Source organism: Artibeus jamaicensis, unplaced genomic scaffold (genome assembly GCF_021234435.1).
Source record: "Artibeus jamaicensis isolate MK-2021 breed Jamaican fruit bat unplaced genomic scaffold, CSHL_Jam_final scaffold_847, whole genome shotgun sequence".
Lineage (NCBI taxonomy): Eukaryota > Metazoa > Chordata > Mammalia > Chiroptera > Phyllostomidae > Artibeus > Artibeus jamaicensis.
The window spans coordinates 16,680,001-16,694,985 of record NW_026522057.1 but is presented as its reverse complement, the minus strand read 5'-3'; the positions used below and the strand labels follow the sequence as shown (position 1 = coordinate 16,694,985).

General features: G+C 45.1%; 1 protein-coding gene across 13 annotated transcripts in view; it reads left to right on the top strand.

Annotated features, from left to right (window-relative positions):
- Positions 1-11,715: 11,715 nt before the first annotated feature.
- Positions 11,716-14,985, top strand: part of SRRM1 (serine and arginine repetitive matrix 1) — a 30,268-nt gene continuing 26,998 nt past the window's right edge. For 7 of the 13 annotated variants that reach the window (XM_037135814.2, XM_037135813.2, XM_037135810.2 and 4 more), the window contains exons 1-2: positions 11,717-11,899; positions 14,846-14,935. In XM_037135814.2, the coding sequence (XP_036991709.2) occupies positions 11,879-11,899; positions 14,846-14,935 (111 nt within the window). In that variant the 5' untranslated portion in view covers positions 11,717-11,878. Of the gene's footprint in view, positions 11,900-14,845; positions 14,936-14,985 lie in introns of all 13 variants that reach the window. The other 6 variants (XM_037135808.2, XM_037135807.2, XM_037135801.2 and 3 more) reach the window with 3 other exon arrangements.

Here is a 14,985-nt window from a genome sequence, read left to right as displayed (position 1 = left end):
GAGAGGCTCCAGTATGAAGGATCTTCAATGATAGGCTATTTTTTTAAAAGATTTCATTTATTATTTTTAGAGAGAGGGGAAGAGGAGAAGAGAACTATCAATGTGTGGTTGCTCCTCCTGCTCCTCATACTGGGACCTGGCCTGCAACCCAAGCATGTGCCCTGACTAGGAATTGAATTGGTGACCCTCTGGTTTATAGCCCATACTCAATCCACTGAGCTACATCAGCCAGGGAGATGATAGACTACTTTTACAAGATTTTTTCTAAGAGGGGAAGGGAGGGAGAAAGAGAGGGACAGAAATATCAATGTGCAAGAGATACATCAATTGATTGCCTCTCACATGCCCCCAACTAGGGACCTGGCCTGAATCCCAGGCATGTGCCCTGACTGGGGATCGAACCAGTGACCTTTCCATTTGGCCAGTGCTCAATCCTCTTAGCCACACCAGCCTGGGAGACTGGTTATTTTAAAGGCAATGGGGAGCCATTGAAGGTACTTGAGCATTGAAGTAACAAGATCAAATCTGTGCTTCAGGGAGATTACGCCTGCCACAATGTGCAGAATGGATTGGTGTGGGAGAGGCCGGAGGCTGGGAGAACAATTTAGAGCCTATTACAAGAACGAACGGGTGCATCTGTGTATCTGTTAGTTTTAAAATGTCTTTTCTAAATAACCCTGTAACTGTCAAGTTTTGTTCTTCCTCCTCTTTCAAACAGCTATTTGTGGGTGTGCAGTAACCCAACAAAAATGTCTTTAGGAATCATCTCAGGCCCGCTGTCTGGGGGCACACAGCGGGGCCATTGTCTCCGCTCTGTGGCCCTTTGTCCCAGGACGCCCATTCCCTGCACAAAAACTTTCCTGGCCAAGAAGCAGACTGCTGTGGTTTAGCAGATACTACTGTCCCAGGCTCTGCCTGTCTGCCCATGGTCGGGAGAAGCAGGTAGAAAAAAGACTGACCTTCCAGTCTCTGGTGATTTGAAACCCTCTGTCTAATCACAGCCAGGCACTGGCAGGGAGGGTCCCTTCCCAGCTCAAACTCAATACTTTGTGATAAATTTTACCCAGCCCTGCCCCCTGGTGCTCTTAAAGACTGCTGTGCTGCAATGCCTTAATTGATCTCAGAGAAACATAAATGTATTCATTCTTTCCAGCTTTCCACTTCTTGCCTTGGGAGGCACGTGGGAGTAAAAGAGAGGGGTGGGGGAGCCCCAGGCATTAAGGTGTGAGTATCCACAACCTTGAATGGAAGTGTCTGTGCATTGGGCAGTTTGCTCTACATAATAAGAAAGAAAAGGGGAGGCGAGGGGGACGTCGTCGCCCCCAGCAGAGGGAGTTCTCTGCTCTCTTCGGTTCCTGGCACACTTCGTCTTTGACTCAATGGCCCCCTTCTTGTTTAGTGACTGGTTTTTCCACTTCACCCTGAATCCCCGCCCCTAGTTTTCTTCTTCACCAGAGACACTCTGTTTAATCTATGTCATTTGTCTCTTATATTTAAAACAAACAAATGAACAAACAAAACTCAACGACCACACAGCCTCCTTCAAGCACTACCCACTTCTCTGCTTTTCTTCACAGAAAGATTCTTCAAAAGTGCTGCCTGGGAGGCTTGGGAACCGTGTGGGTGGGGTCGAGTGGGATGTGGGAAGGGCTCAGAGAAGTGGAAGAAGAGCACGAGTGGAATAAAACTCGGCATTCTTCAGAGGAAGAGAGCAGGACCCAGTTTCTAGGACGTATCACGCACAGTGTCCAAAATGGCATGAAATTATTAGACCTCGACAAAACGGGAAACTGCCCTGTAATGGCGAGAAAGATCATTCAATAGTAAGAGACCCTCGAATGACCCAAACATTGGAATGAGCCAAAAATTTAAGATAACATCGATAAATATGTTAATGATCTACAGGAGAAGATGTACATAAATAGTGGCTGAAGGGATAGAAAAACTTAGGAGATATTTTAAACGATCAAAGAAGAACCAGAAGGAAATCCCAAAGCTGAAAATACCGCGTCTGCGATCAAAAATGCTTTGGATGTGATTAACATCATGTTGGATACAATCAAGAAAATGATCAGTGAACATTAAAACAGACCTATAAATATCATCCCAAAAGAAAGAACGAAAGCTAAAAAATCAGAAAAAAGAAAAAGAAAAGAAATTAATGTCCAAAGGGCTATCCACCTTCAGTCTTTGAGGCTATCTCTTGTACTACATGAAACTCTTTCTCAACGCCATTGGACAAAAGTCAGTCACACTGCTGTTTTGGGCAAGTTAATTCTGAAAAAGTACTTTCCACTAATGAATTGGATAGTCACTGATAGGGCCTGCTAGGCAATGCCCCAAAACACTGAAGGGAAATGCAATAATTCTTTTTGCTTATTTCCAAATTTTGGATAGGTTTTCTTTAACAAGATTTAAGAGTTAAGGTCTAAAAGGAGAGAAATGTGGCTTCTGAGACTTTGTCTTCTCTCCCTTCCTCCTTCCCTTCCTCCCTCCCTCTCTCTCTTCCTCCCTCAAACTTTTCCACAGCACTCTGTGCGTGCCAAGCGAAATGCTAAACCGTTGACAGATATAAACTCATTTCATCATAGTTGTCCCAAAGCTGATCTGGAGAAAAATGGTTTTTGTGGGATATAGCTTCCTAGAGGGACCCAGAGAAAAAAATAGCATTCCTGAGAGAATGCTTAAGCAATTTTCAATGAGTTTTATTAGGATTAAGACATTCTGGGAAACTAGCCACTGACCTACCCAACCGACTTTCATCTGAGAGTCTTCTATCTAGTCTAGAGTCTAGTTATCCTAAACTGGCCATTTTTTTTCTTTCTTTAACTATTAGTTATCCATTTTCTCTTTTCCATAATAGAGTAATTCTTAAAATTTGGCCTACTAAAAGCCTTTTCTTTTGTCACAAGATTATAATAAAACTTTGACACATGCTATTAACTAAATTGTCTGTAAAATCTAATTTCCTGCCCTGGCTGGTGTGCCTCCGTGAACTGAGCGCTGGCCAGTGAATCCAAAGGTCACTGCTTTGATTCCCAGTCAGGGCACGTGCCTGGGTTGTGGGCCAGGTCCCTGGCTGGGAGTGTGTGAGAGGCAACCAATAAAAAATAATCTTTTTTTTTTTTTTTTTTAGTAATCCTCATAACAACCCAAGAGATCTAAATGTGAGGCTCTACCCTCCTTTCCCACTCAGGTTTTGCGAATCAGAGCCCGAAACATTTCTCTTCCGCAGGAGACAGGACCTGACCTCTCAGGCCAGATGTCTGTGGCGGACACAACACATGTGCCTGGATTCACAAGTACCCGTGAGGGAAAAGAGGCGTTTTGCCTCTCGTTCAGACCAGAGTGATCCCAGAAAAGCATCTACCGAGACGCAGAATATCCGTAGAGGTTCAGACATACTGGAATCACGCAGGTGGCAAGAGGGATTTACAATCAAGGGGAAATAACCTTGGACTTCAAGGCAACCCTGAACTCTTCACCTCCCCTCCCCCACCCAAAATACATCGCTGTTGACGCAGTCGCTGAGAACTGAGGAGAAAAGGGAGGCTGCTGTGGCTTTTTCTGGAAACACAACTGTCAAATGAGATGCAGACCTGAGATGCCAGATCTTGAAATGCTGGGACCGATGCCCAAACCTTTAAAAGATAATACACTAGGTCCTCAAGAATCAGCAGGTAACCCCTCCTTATCAGGATAATGCCAGAGGTAGCTGGGGCTTGTGGTGGGTCAAATTCAAGACCACTCCATTCATTCTGATCCTCCCCTCTTACCTTTCCCATGGGTGGCAATGGTCTTTGTGGGGGACCAATAGCAGATTGCCCAGAGCTTTGGGGGACTGTAACCAAAGAGAGGTATTTAGTGGTGGTCTACAACAGTGAGGGTCCCATTATCTGATGTCAGAAGACCCCATTCTTTTTTTCTTATTCATGTATTTATTTATTTATTTATTTAGTTAGTTAGTTAGTTAATATTCTGAGGTCCCCATTCTTAACTCTGAGGTTTGTGAGCCGGGGCTTCTATGGCTCAGGTTCACAGTGGACTCTGAGAAGAGGGTGGGGTAACTGTGGAGAAGGAGCCCCTGGGAGGTGCATTCAACACTGGCTTTCCATTGTGGACACCTGCAAAGATTTACCAGGAAAAAACAGTAAAGGAACATAAACTACCCTCAGAGTCTAAAGCAGAAGATTCTGGCTTTTGGAATCAGCTCTCAGTGCGTTCTTGTGGGATCTTAGTGAAAAAAAAAATCAAGTGTTTCCAAAAGTGAGTTCCCTACCAGAATTTCTTGGGGCGACTCATTTAAAATGCAGATTCCTGCACTCTGCAGAGATTACAATCCTGGAGGCGGGGCTCAAGAATCTGCATGTTAATAATCTGGCTCGCAGATTTACCATTTCGAGGAACTTGGGGTGAAGCAGGAAGAACTGGTTGCTTGGGTGTGTGACGAGACACAGAGCGCAAAGATTTGATGGAAGGTCTATACTTGGAAGTCTCTTAAATGTTCAGGGGGAATGAAAAGTCAGCCTCTGGGGAGAAGGCAACTCCTGGGTGTCAAACCTACAGAGTGTCTAAGATGTGCGCTGACTTGTTTCCCATCTACTTGATGGCTTTAACATAAGAAATGGAACGGACCGGAGGTAGCCTTTAAAAAACGTTCATATTTTTAATTATAAGATTACTTACCCAACAAAAGCTTATCTAATATAAAATATCTAATCTAGCCCGACTAACGTTCCTGTTTATGTACACTACATTTACACACCTTTTTGGGGTGAGGTTGAAGGCCGCAGTATCTTAACCTCTAGGTGGTTGCTTGTGATGGTCCATTAGTTGCCCTGTAGGTGCGGAAGCTCTTCACCCTTTTCCAGCTGCTGCCTAGGTTTCAGGAGAGTGGAGGAGTGGTGGGCCCCCCTGCTGTGGGCACAGGGCTCCTGGAGCTGCAAAGACTCAGCCTTCTCACCCTGACTGGTGTAGCTCAGAGGATTGAGCGCAGGCCTGCGAACCAAAGGATCATGGTTTGATACCCAGTCAGGGCACATGCCTGGGTTGCAGGCCAGTCCCCAGCAGGGGACTCATGAGAAGCAACCATACATTGATGTTTCTGTCCTTCTCTCCTTCCCCTCTAAAGATAAAATATAAAAAACAAAAAAGACTCAGCCTTCTCATACTCTGTCAGTGCGTATAAAAAAGGGGGGCTCCCATTTCTGTCAATGGTTTCCCCAGGGGTGGTGGTATTCACACCCTTGCTGTATATGACTGGCGCTGTATATGACTGGCTATAAGCAATTCGGGATAGTTTACTTCTTACTAGTAACAAGCCCAGACCAAAGAGGTAGGTTACGCTGACATGGTAGAGCGCCATCTAGTGATTCGTTATTAGACAGGAAAGTGTGAGATTCCTAAAATCCCAGATTGCTACTTGCGTCTTTTTTTTTTTTTTTAAGATTTTATTTACTTATTTTTAGAGAGAAGGGAAGAGAGGGAGAAAAACATCAATGTATGAGAGAAAGGTTGCCTCTTGCACACCCCCAACTGGGGACATGGCCGGCAACCCAGCGTGTGCCCTGAACAGGAACAGAACCTATGACCTTTCAGTCCGCCAGCTGGCGCTCCTTCCATTGAGCAGCACCAGCCAGGGCTGCTTGTGTCTTAAGTATTTGATATTTATATGTGCACAAACAACGAGAGATCCTCTTATAGTTTGATGGCTTGATACATTAATGATAAATTCAACTAGGCTTTTGCTTTCCTTTATTGCCAAAAGAGTTTTGGCCTTTATATAGTTAACTTCATAGTGATCTGATTATTTATAGAGTGGAAAAATAGTACATACAAATGTCATGCAATTATCATCGACAATGAAGTAAATATGAAGAAAGTCTTGAGAAATGCAGGCATCATAAAGCATCTATTTATTATAAAAATGTGAAGAATGGTGACTGTAGAAATCCTCTAATGCTGAGAATGATTATTCCTGTACTATAAAACTAGACTGAAATCAACTACTAAAACTTTTAATAATAAAATTGTAGTTATACTCATGCCTGTTGTTAAAATTTCTATGTTCTTTATAACAGTTCTTGTATTCTAAAAATTTATTCTATGATGGAACTCTTCAGCTTTGGTGGAATATTGTTTTTAACAAAATGTGCATTTTCTGCACATCTCCTTGGAACCTATTTGCCCAACTCTGGTTTGAATACTGAGTATACATAAAGGAGAAAGACACAGTTCCTGTTTTCAAAGAATTTTTCAAGGTAGACATGGATTATATAAAATTAGAATATAGTAAAAAAAATACATTCACTATAAGTGGCATATGGGGCTTCTGTTTTGGGAGGTCTGGGCCCAAGGTTTTGGGGACTCAGTAAGTTTCTAACAGATAATCAGATAATAAATACTGTGTCCCACTAACCAGAAATGCTTCCTGGAAGAAGTCAGTTGATGAAATGGAGAAGAAATCTTTGGGTCTATGCCCAGAGGATCAGCATCAAGGTTGAGTGCCTGTTGTCTTTTTTTTTAATCCTCACCTGAGGATATGTTTATTAATTATAGAGAGAGAGAGACAGAGAGAGTGAAACATTTATCAGTTGCCTCCCATACACACTCCAGCCGGGGACCAAACCGACAACCTAGGTGTGTGCCCTGATTGGGGACCAAACCCACAACATTTTGGTGCATAGGACAGTGTGCCAGCCAACTAGGCCGCCGGGCCAGGGCTGGGCCTATTATTATCTTCCGAGGCTCAGAGTTTGAGGACTTACAGATAAGACCCAGCAAAGAGCCAGCAGTGGCTCGGTGGAGATTACTTCTTGGCTTTGAGAGCCCTTTTGATCTGCACGGTGGCGCAGAGAGCCGCTGTGTGCAGGCACCCTTCACTGCTCAGGGGTCCCCCACCTTCACTGCTCAGGGGTCCCCCACTGCCCCTGCAGGGAGGAGGCTTATCTGCGGCAGCAGATGTTTTCTCTTTCTTTACTTTTCTTAAAAACTAGGAAACACATTTATTTCATTTAGTAGTGCTATGCATCAAATTACAATAAGTGAATATATCATGGCTAGAAGAGATTTTTTACCATTAACCAAGAAAAGGGTTTAATGTAGGTAAAGCTAGATTTGAGTTGTTATCTTTCTTTTTGAAGAGATCATAATATTCTCTCAGCAGATAAGGCAATTTTCTCAAAAAATGTTTTATTAAGGGGAATGGTGCCCCCAAAAGATGCAAAAATGAAAGAATAAAATAAAATAAATACAATAGAAAATAGGGGGAATGGTGCCTCTGGGTGTCCCTAAATCTTAATGCAATGGCTCCCGAAAATTAAACTCTTACTTTATGAGACTGAACTAGAGACTCCAAAAAGTAGCTTTGGGAATAAGTAGCTGGAAGATAAATAGATGTTCTTAATGATGACCCAGAGTGATTATTAATTTGTTCACCCATTCAGCAAATGTTTACGAATGCCTTTATAGCAAGCACTGTTCTAGGCTCCAGGGATACAACAGTGGACCAAAGAGACAAAAAGCCCTGCCATCTCTGAGCTTACATCCTGGTGAGGAGACATAGATACCAAAGAAGAAACTAAGTCTGGCCCTGGCTGGTGTAGCTCAGTGGACTGAGCACAGGCTTGCAAACCAAAGGACTGCAGTTGGATTCCCAGTCAGGGCACATGCCTGTGTTGCGAACTGGTTCCCAGCAGGGGACGCAGGAGAAGCAACCATACATTGACATTTCTCTTTCTTTCTCCCCTTCCCCTCTAAAGATAAATAAATCAATAAAAATCTTTTAAAAAACCCATCTGAAGTCTGAAGTCTGTTAGAGAGTGGTAATTTCTAGGAAGGAAGATGAAGTCAAGAATAGCAGCTGGGCACACAGGGCTTGTCATTTCAGGCAGGGTGACTGGGGAAGACCTCGCTGAGATGACGACATCTGCATCAGGAACTGAAGGAAGCGAGGGGTGGTCCTGTGGCTACACCAGACAAGAGAGCCGCGGGCGTTCAGAGAGTTCGGGACAGCAAGGCCGTGTAGCTGCAGTAGATGACTGACAGGCAGAGAAGTGGGAGACGGGCCGGAGATGCTGGGGACTGACGAATAGATCCCGCAGGACAGAAGTCGGCCCCGTAAGGCCTCAGTTTTTCCCTCTGGGTGAGGTGAAAAGTCAATGGGGCCTGTGAACAGAAGAGTGAAATGGCTCTGACTTACATTTTAGATGGTCACTCCCATGTAAGTGCTGAATGTGAATACGTGAATGAGCGAAATCAATCAGTCAATGGGGCAAGGAAAAAGAAATAGAACTAGTAGGCGTTTACTCAGTTTGGGAACATGAAACAACACTAGAAATGATCTCTTAAAAAGCAGTGAATCTCCGGATTTGCTTTCTCCCTACATTGAAGACAGAAAGACCCAAACAAGGTGTTGCGGTTTGCTGCAGGTCCTCCCTGGGTTTGCTCTGCCTGTGGAGGGGTGGGGAACAGACTTGAGTTGGTGAAAGAAACCAGCTGCCTCAGCAGGTTTTTAATGTGGACTCTTCTTGATAGAATCAGTAGTTACAATTCACTGGTAGGACTGTCTTTGGTGACTGAGCCTTAAACTCTTAATACAGTCACTCAACAAGTATTTATTGAACCCCAAGAATGTGCTACATACTGTTCTAACCCTTAAGGATTTCATGGTGAATAGGATGAACAAGATTCTTGCCCTCATAGAGCTTTTTTTTTTTTTAAAGATAAATGCAAAGACAATAAGTATGTAAACAAGATAGATAACAATGTCAGGCACTGTTAGGTACTATGAAGAAAAATAAAGCAAGGTAAATAACTCGAGGGGGAAAAGGTGTCTGCTATTTTTAGAAGGCTGGTCAGAAAAAACTTGTCAGAGGAGATGACATTTGAGTCACCTCTTAGTCACCTTAGGCTTACCAAGGTACAGACAAATAACTGACTTTCAAAACCTAACCCTTTCACAATTAGACTAGTAATGCTGTAGTTCAGTGTAGCTGCAGCTTAGAAGTGAGAGATGGGAAAATACAGTACAAAAATAAAGTATTTAAGTGGAAAAAAAGAAGTAAGGGATGAGGAGAGGGAGAGTATTGGCCCAAGTGATAAGTCTGGAGAAGGAAGCAGCAAACAAATCATGTAGGACTAGCTTATGCAACTAGTTAGAGCAACCAGTTTGGGCTTTACCTAGAGGACAGTGGGGAACCGCTGGAGGGTTTCTGGGGAGTGAAAGGATCGAGATTATCTTCTTAGATAGCCACTCCGGATAGAGGATGGAGACGAAAACCCAGAAGGCAGGGAAATGGTTAACAGGTTGTTGCAATGATTCAGAACGAATCAATTTTGCCTAAATTAGAGGCAATGGGGCTAGCAGGAAGTTGACATATTTACAAGGTATTAAGTGTTCAGAGAGGCAAAAAGGAAAGATTTGGTGGTTGTAGATTTTGAGGAAGAAAGAAGAATGATGGGAGAAAGTTTGCTCATTCACTGAGAATGGGTGAACAGAGGGTTGAGGCAAGTGGACGAGGCTGAATTCAGTTTGAGACATGTGGAGTATGAGCTGCCCACAGGAGGAATCCAAGTGAATGTCAGCAAGACATTAAAAATATAGGTCTGAGAGACAGACCTATGCCTGAGAAATATAGGTTTGGGAGATGAAATAGTAATTGAAACCAAGACAGAACAGACAGGTCACCTTTGTCAAGGGAAAACAGGAAAAGGTCAGTGATAGAACCACAAGGAAAACCAGCATTTACAGCACTGGTAGCAAGAGAACAGAGACAGTTAAGGAAGGATAACAGAATGATGATCAGAGCCATAGAGAACAGTCCGTGAGATGAGGGGCATGGTGATTTCGCAATTCCATCCAGTCAAGTGGCTTGTTCTGCGGAAGCCGGTCACTTCCCCATCTTTGACCCTCTGACAAAGGGTCAGCAAGGCTTACTGAGCCTGTATTATGTGCCAGACATGGTTCTTGGTGCTAGGGACATATCAGAGAACAAAAAGACGAAAAGCCCTGACTTTAGGGAGCTTACCTTCTAGTTTAGGGAACAGACAATAAACAAACATTAAAAATAAGTAAACAAATATTAGGTGATAATGCTGTGGAAAAACCCGTGTGGATGAAGAGGCTGTGTGAGCAATTTCCAGTGGGGCACTCAGGGTAGACCTCACTGAGTAGGTGACATTTGAGTAAAAGCTTGAAATTTGCCAAGCAGATACATGGGGGTAGAGTATTCCAGGCAGCAGTTATGACCGGCACAAAGATTTTGAGGAAGAATCAAGCTTAAGAAGTTCAAGCAGTGAACCAGGTGATGAAATAAAAAAAGAAATGGCTCGGTGTGGAATCGGGTAGTATTCTGGCTTTTGCTCTGAGAAAATGAGCTATCAGAAAAATTTGAGGTTGAGTAAGGTCTGCTGCTCGTAGAATAAGATGCTGAGTGGTAAGGAGACCAGTACAGAGGCGGGTGCAGAAGTTCAGGCAAAAGATGATGGTGCCTTGAATAGCATAGTGGGTTTCTGGAAGGTTTGGGAGTGAGATGCAAGCGATGGAGTCGTCAAGAAAAACACCAAGACTGTGTCCTAAAGAAAAGGAACTGTCACCCGCTGAGGCAGGGAAGGCTTTGAAGGAGGAGGTGGGACGGTGGCGTGGGGAGGGGTGCGTGGAGGACAGGGGGAGGAATCAGGAGTTCAGTTCCTTCTTATGTTGCATTTGTGGTATCTACGCAAGTGCAAATGTCAAGCAGGAAGTTGCCCATACGAATGTGAAGTTCAGGAGAGAAGTCAGACCTGCAGTTAGATTAACGGAAGTCTTCTGGATAGGGTTGGTCTTAAAGCCGGGAGGATGAACAAATTCGTATCAATAGTTTTAAGGTTGAAAAGTGCCCCGAGGAAAAAGCAGGAAAGGGAGAGTATTTGTGTGGGGGATGGCGGGGAAGCGATCCGCTACAAAAGATGGCCAGAAAAGGGACACGTGCTTTCCCCCAGAAAAAGAGAAAGCGCTTAGTGGAATTCTAGCAAAATGCGTCCAGTGCTTAAGGCCCTCACAGCCAGAGCGGGGCACTGAGGAGGCCGAGCTGGGCAAGGTGGGCTCCGAGGTGGCCGACAACCTGAATGCCCGCCGGCTTCTCCGTCTGAGGCCTGCCTCACAACGCAGCCCGATGGCTACGGCTCTCTCCTCGGCTTCCCGCCCGTCAGCGTGATTCCTCGGCAGTCGAAACCGAAACTCATCTAAATGGGCCTTTCCAGGTCCTTCCAAAAACCCAGACTTGTGTGGAGACAGGGGTAAGATCGTGAAACTGGGCCAGAACGCAGATGTCACCGTACTACAGAGCTCGATTCCATTTTAAAGCCGATCTTAACTGGTAAACTCGTAAAACCGAACAATGCCAACTTTTATAATGACAGGGGAGGCCGCAGGGTCCTCTTCTGCGTTCCGACCGCCCCTTTCTAGCGTCACTCTGACGTAACAGCCTTTCTCCTCAATCAGTCCCTGGAACTCCCTGGGTGGGAGGCCTCCCACACTACGGGTGGAAGGATGGGTCAAGTTACACTACGGGAACAAGGCTGATCTCGCGCCACAAAAGGATTCGCAGAACCGTGCGAGCCAACGACTCTCTCTCTTGCTCCAATTGGTTGCGGTCGCGAGGCTCTCTCCCGGACTGGCTGCAGCGGAGCCCGGCAGTAGCCCCGTCGCCGGGTGCGCCTGCGCACGCTTGGCGGGAGCGCCCCACACTGAGCAGGCGCGGCCTCTCGTCGGCTGGAGGGGAGAGCAGGGCGGTCCGCTGTGCATCCCGGCGCTCGGCTTTCCTTGCCGGTCCCGCCCTTCGTCGCGGCGGCGCGGTGCATCTTGGGATAGGGAGCGATCTCCGAGCGAGGCTGCAAGATGGACGCGGGGTTCTTCCGCGTAAGTAGAAGCGCGGGGATCTGGGGTGATCTGAAGGCCTTATTGGGAAGGCTCGGCAGGAGGCCTAAACTCGGGGCGGGGTGGCCAGCGAGGGGAGGCATCGAACATTCTGGGGATCCTGGGTGTCAGCGAACGCTGTCCCCCGCCCTGCGGCGGAGACCGGTGCGCCCCTGCGCAGTCTCCTCCTTCGGGATCGTCCCCCCTACGCGGCCGCGACCGTCGCCGGAAAATGGCGGCGGGAATGGGCCGGAGCGGTACCGCGCTGCCAGCCTGTGTGGCGGGGCCTGCGAGCTGAGCCACGCGCACCGCCAGATTCAGGGGCCTAGCGGAGCCGCGAGGAGGAAGTCCCTTGGGGGGAGGCCGGAGGGAAACCCTGAGGTGTCTGGCGGTGGGAGGTTCCTGGAGAGTGGAGTTTAGGGGTACCACCCCAGGGGAGCGTGATAGAGAAGACAGGAAACAGCATTGAGCGTCTTCTCTAAAGAAAGGGGGCGCCGATTTCCCCCCCCCGACCTCCGTCCCTACCCATTCCTAACCCTTCGCGAAAGCTCCAGGTCAGAGTTCGCTGGAGCTCCCGCCCAATTTGATATCCCTTCTGGGAGGGGAACTCTAGATAATAGGTAGTTAGGACGTTTGAGTCTGAGATTCTCTTGAGGCCTGAGGGTGCAACAAAAAGTGTGCGCGCGTGTGGAGGGAAGCAGGGGCGTGGGGTGGATCGATTTCTCTCCTTCCCGCTCGCTCCCTCCCCCGGTTCGTTCTACTCTTGAAGTCCGCCGGGGAAAGTGCCTCTTAGCTAGGTTCTCCCCGACCTTAGCGCCCACCATCTGCAGGTGGGGAAGTTTACCTCCCTCTCGTCGGTCCTCAGGGCCTAGACTCGATCGGGTTTGTGCTGGAGCCCGTTTGTCCCCATAATCCACTGCTGTAGGAAATGACCGCCCAGTCGAGATCTAGGTGGGTGGGAAGTGGCCCTAATGGGATTAGAGTTTGCAGATTGTTTCAGTGCTGAACGGTCCCTATAGAGATTGGCTGGTCTAAATCAGAATTTGTGTTTGTGTAATGTAGGTTGGCTCTTTTCACTCCCAGGAGCATAAAATATGCAGCTTGTGTATGATTTTTTTTTGGTTGTTTATTTTCCTAGTAGAGAGAGAAACATCGATTTGTTGTTCCACTTATCGATGCATTCATTGGTTCTTTCTTTATTTGCCCTGACCCCGGGGATTGAACTCCCAACCTTGGCTATCCAGAGGATGCTCTAACCAAGTGAGCCTACCCAGTCAGGGCAGGATAGATAGCTCTTGATTCTCCAAAGCTGTTGTGGAAATTTTTTTTTTCAATCAGCTTCTAATGTGCTGCTTTTTCATCAAAAGTTGCAATGTTATTTGATGCGTTTGACTTCAAACAGCCAACTAATTGACTGTTTTTAGGTTTTGCAAACATGCTTGTTTATGTAACGATCGTTTCAATTGATAGAGCTTATCGAATTTTCACGCTGTTGATGAATTCTGCATTTTGCAGTTTCCAACAAAGTATTATGTAGTAAATACTCAATATTTTTTGTGGTTCAAATGTAATGTTTTAAAAAGAAGCCTGTTCTTTTGATATATTCATTTCCTGTGGAAAGGAGTTTCAGTAGAAAAAGAACAAGGTGGTTGATAAATATAGGAATGAAGTTTGCTTTTTTGGTGGTGGTAAGAACCTGGAGAGTGAGTGCAGTTTTTCATACACTGCTTACAGTTTCTTAGAGGGGTTGACTAGATTTAAGCTCTGAGTTAAAAGGTTTTAGGGCTGTTAACCTTTTTCATACATTGCCAACTGCACAGTAAACTGAGTTTTTCAGTTAAGATAAAAATGATAGCTTTTATTTTATTTGCTGGACTTCTGCCACATGCCTGTTGACTTTGCGTACGTCAGTCTTTCATACACACATCTCTGTAAGGAAACATCCTCAGAAGAGTTAAGTAACCTGCCTTGAGGTTATGTGGCTTAAATAATGGCAGAGTTGTGATGCTTATCCAGGAACTTTACCTTCCCAAACAAAATTTTCTTGATAATTTTCCAAGGGATAGTGGCCAACTCTGAACCAATCAGATTTCATATCACCTGGCAAGTTTTCCCTTATACTGTGCCCGAAGGAAGGACAAAACAACGCCGACTAATTAGTTATCACTTGATGGTCTAATGTATTTGTAAATTCACTTTTCTAAATTCTTTGCTGAAATTAAGTTTTTATAGGTAAGCCTGTATTTTTCCATGCATTCCAATTCTTAAAGTTGTGGGAAACTAATACAGCACAGGCCTAGGGCGTTCTTTTCTTCCCTTTCTCTCCTGTTCACGTGCATTGCCACAGTGTTTATGCAAACGTGCTACTGGCTCTCAGAGGAAGATGGAACTTAATGGTCTTGTGTGAAAGTGTATGTTAAACATAGTAAGTTTCTTGGTGTTTTATTTAAACAAACAAAAAGCCTTAAGTGTCTTGGCATAGGAAAAGGAATAAAAGTGGATACTTAAAACTCAGCTTGGTTGTGGGGGTGTTACCTACTACTATATTCTGACTTACATTGAGCTTATATTTTGTAGTTTTTAAGTACAGTCAGTTTAGAGAATGGTACATTGGGGGGGAGCATACACTTTACACCTATAAATATTGGCTATAGTGTTTCTATTTACTTGATTACCTTATTTTTAAAATTTTATATTGATTGATTTTAAAGACAGGAAGGGGGAGAGAGAAACATCTATTTGTGGCCCCAAGTACCTACTCATTGGTTGAGTCTTGTGTGAACAAACTTGCAACCTTACTGTATTAGGGTGATGCTGACTGATTGAGCTGCCTGGCCAGATCCTTGATTACCCTATTCTTACCGTAATGGTCATAAAATGCATCATTAGCTGATAAAAATAGGAGCTTAACTTTGAACTATTAATTAAAATGTGTTTCCCTTCCTGCAGGGAACAAGCGCAGAACAGGATAATCGGTTCAGCAACAAACAGAAGAAGCTACTAAAGCAGCTGAAATTTGCAGAATGCCTAGAAAAAAAGGTACTCTTCTGGATAAAGGTGTTTTGCCCCTGTATAGCACAGTTCACGAA